At 35.4% G+C, this 1,323-nt stretch overlaps 1 protein-coding gene across 1 annotated transcript in view; it reads left to right on the top strand.

The window, feature by feature from the left end:
• The window catches only part of LOC107576819 (G2/M phase-specific E3 ubiquitin-protein ligase-like), a 3,712-nt gene extending 2,729 nt beyond the window's left edge, over nucleotides 1-983 (top strand). Inside the window, exons 6-7 of the mRNA XM_016262949.1 lie at nucleotides 209-447; nucleotides 547-983. Of these exons, the coding sequence (XP_016118435.1) occupies nucleotides 209-447; nucleotides 547-812 (505 nt within the window). The 3' untranslated portion in view covers nucleotides 813-983. The remainder of the gene's footprint in view (nucleotides 1-208; nucleotides 448-546) is intronic.
• Nucleotides 984-1,323: the final 340 nt, after the last annotated feature.

Below are 1,323 nucleotides of genomic sequence, written 5' to 3'. Positions count from 1 at the left end.
GTATATAACTGAATTTTTTCTTATTGATTTGATTAACACTTATTTCAATGATAAAAATTACTATGTTTTTATCAAAGTAACAATCATTTGACAGTTAGTTATTGTCCTCTAGATGATCTCATTGGTTGAGCTAATAGGCCTATTTAGTAATCTGTTGTGTTGCTTAAGTACAAGAATGGACATTTAACAACCTGTGTTATTTTTACAGAACATCAAATATGATTCATCAGTTCACAAAGGGACTGAATGCTTATGGACAGTTCTGGGATATGGTAAGAACTCACTGGGTTGAGTTTCTACCCATCTTTACCAACATGCATGAGCCACTTTCCAGAAGCACGTTCAGAGACTTATTCCAAATCCACTGGAGTAAATCAGGGACCAAGAAGAGGGAGGCTGAGGAGGACACTATACACTACTGGGAACTGGTGCTTAAGATGATTGAAGGTGAGGTAGTTAGTAAATGAACTGTGAAATGAATTGTAAATAATTGTGCTTACAATTGGCAGTTCGTTTGGACTTAAGCTTGTCATTTTCCCTCAACAGATAAAAAACCAAAAGCTCCAGAAAACAAGTTGCATTTTGAGGAAATTTTGGCTTTCATAACTGGAGCGGCTGAAGTCCCACCACTTGGGTTCTCCCAGAAGCCCAGCATTCACTTCTACCAGCCAGAGCAGCGTGGATGCCGTCTACCATATGCCAACACATGCATGATGGGATTGTTCCTGCCCAGGGTTGTAAAAGATGAAGTGGAACTTTACAGGATGCTCCTGAGAGCGATCAGAGACTCAGCTGTTTTTGGGAGAACATAAACATATATATAATTCTTCATTATAATGGACATGGTCACATCCATAATATATAGTTACATATATTTATAAGCTTTATTTCATAATTTATTATAATATTTCAAGAAGAAAGCACTTATGCACTTACTTTCAGTTATTTGTATATTCTGTATATTTTTGACAAAGATGCCAGATACATTTTTATATTTGAAAAAATATATTATTATTATTACTGTTTTCATACAACTGTCAGTCATGTCTCGAATAAACTGTGAAAGAAAGAAACGCTGTGTTTCTCCGGTTTGGTTGGGGAGGAGCGATTAAGAACAGCGATTCACCAAATCAACAATGATTTCATACAATGTCAATATAGGTATAATATAATAACCATAGGTCTATAAAACATTTCAAGCACAACAAAACAATGTTCCATCGAACTGCAAGATACTCGAACACATCAAAACATATTTTCCTGCATTTCCATCCTCAATAAACTTTGTGTTCCTGATAATTTTCTATCAGTTCTCTGCATACT

The sequence above is a fragment of the Sinocyclocheilus grahami genome, unplaced genomic scaffold, assembly GCF_001515645.1.
Source record: "Sinocyclocheilus grahami isolate Dianchi unplaced genomic scaffold, SAMN03320097.WGS_v1.1 scaffold4405.1, whole genome shotgun sequence".
NCBI lineage: Eukaryota > Metazoa > Chordata > Actinopteri > Cypriniformes > Cyprinidae > Sinocyclocheilus > Sinocyclocheilus grahami.
The sequence above is the reverse complement of the archived record's forward strand: the minus strand, read 5'-3'. Positions and strand labels throughout refer to the sequence as shown.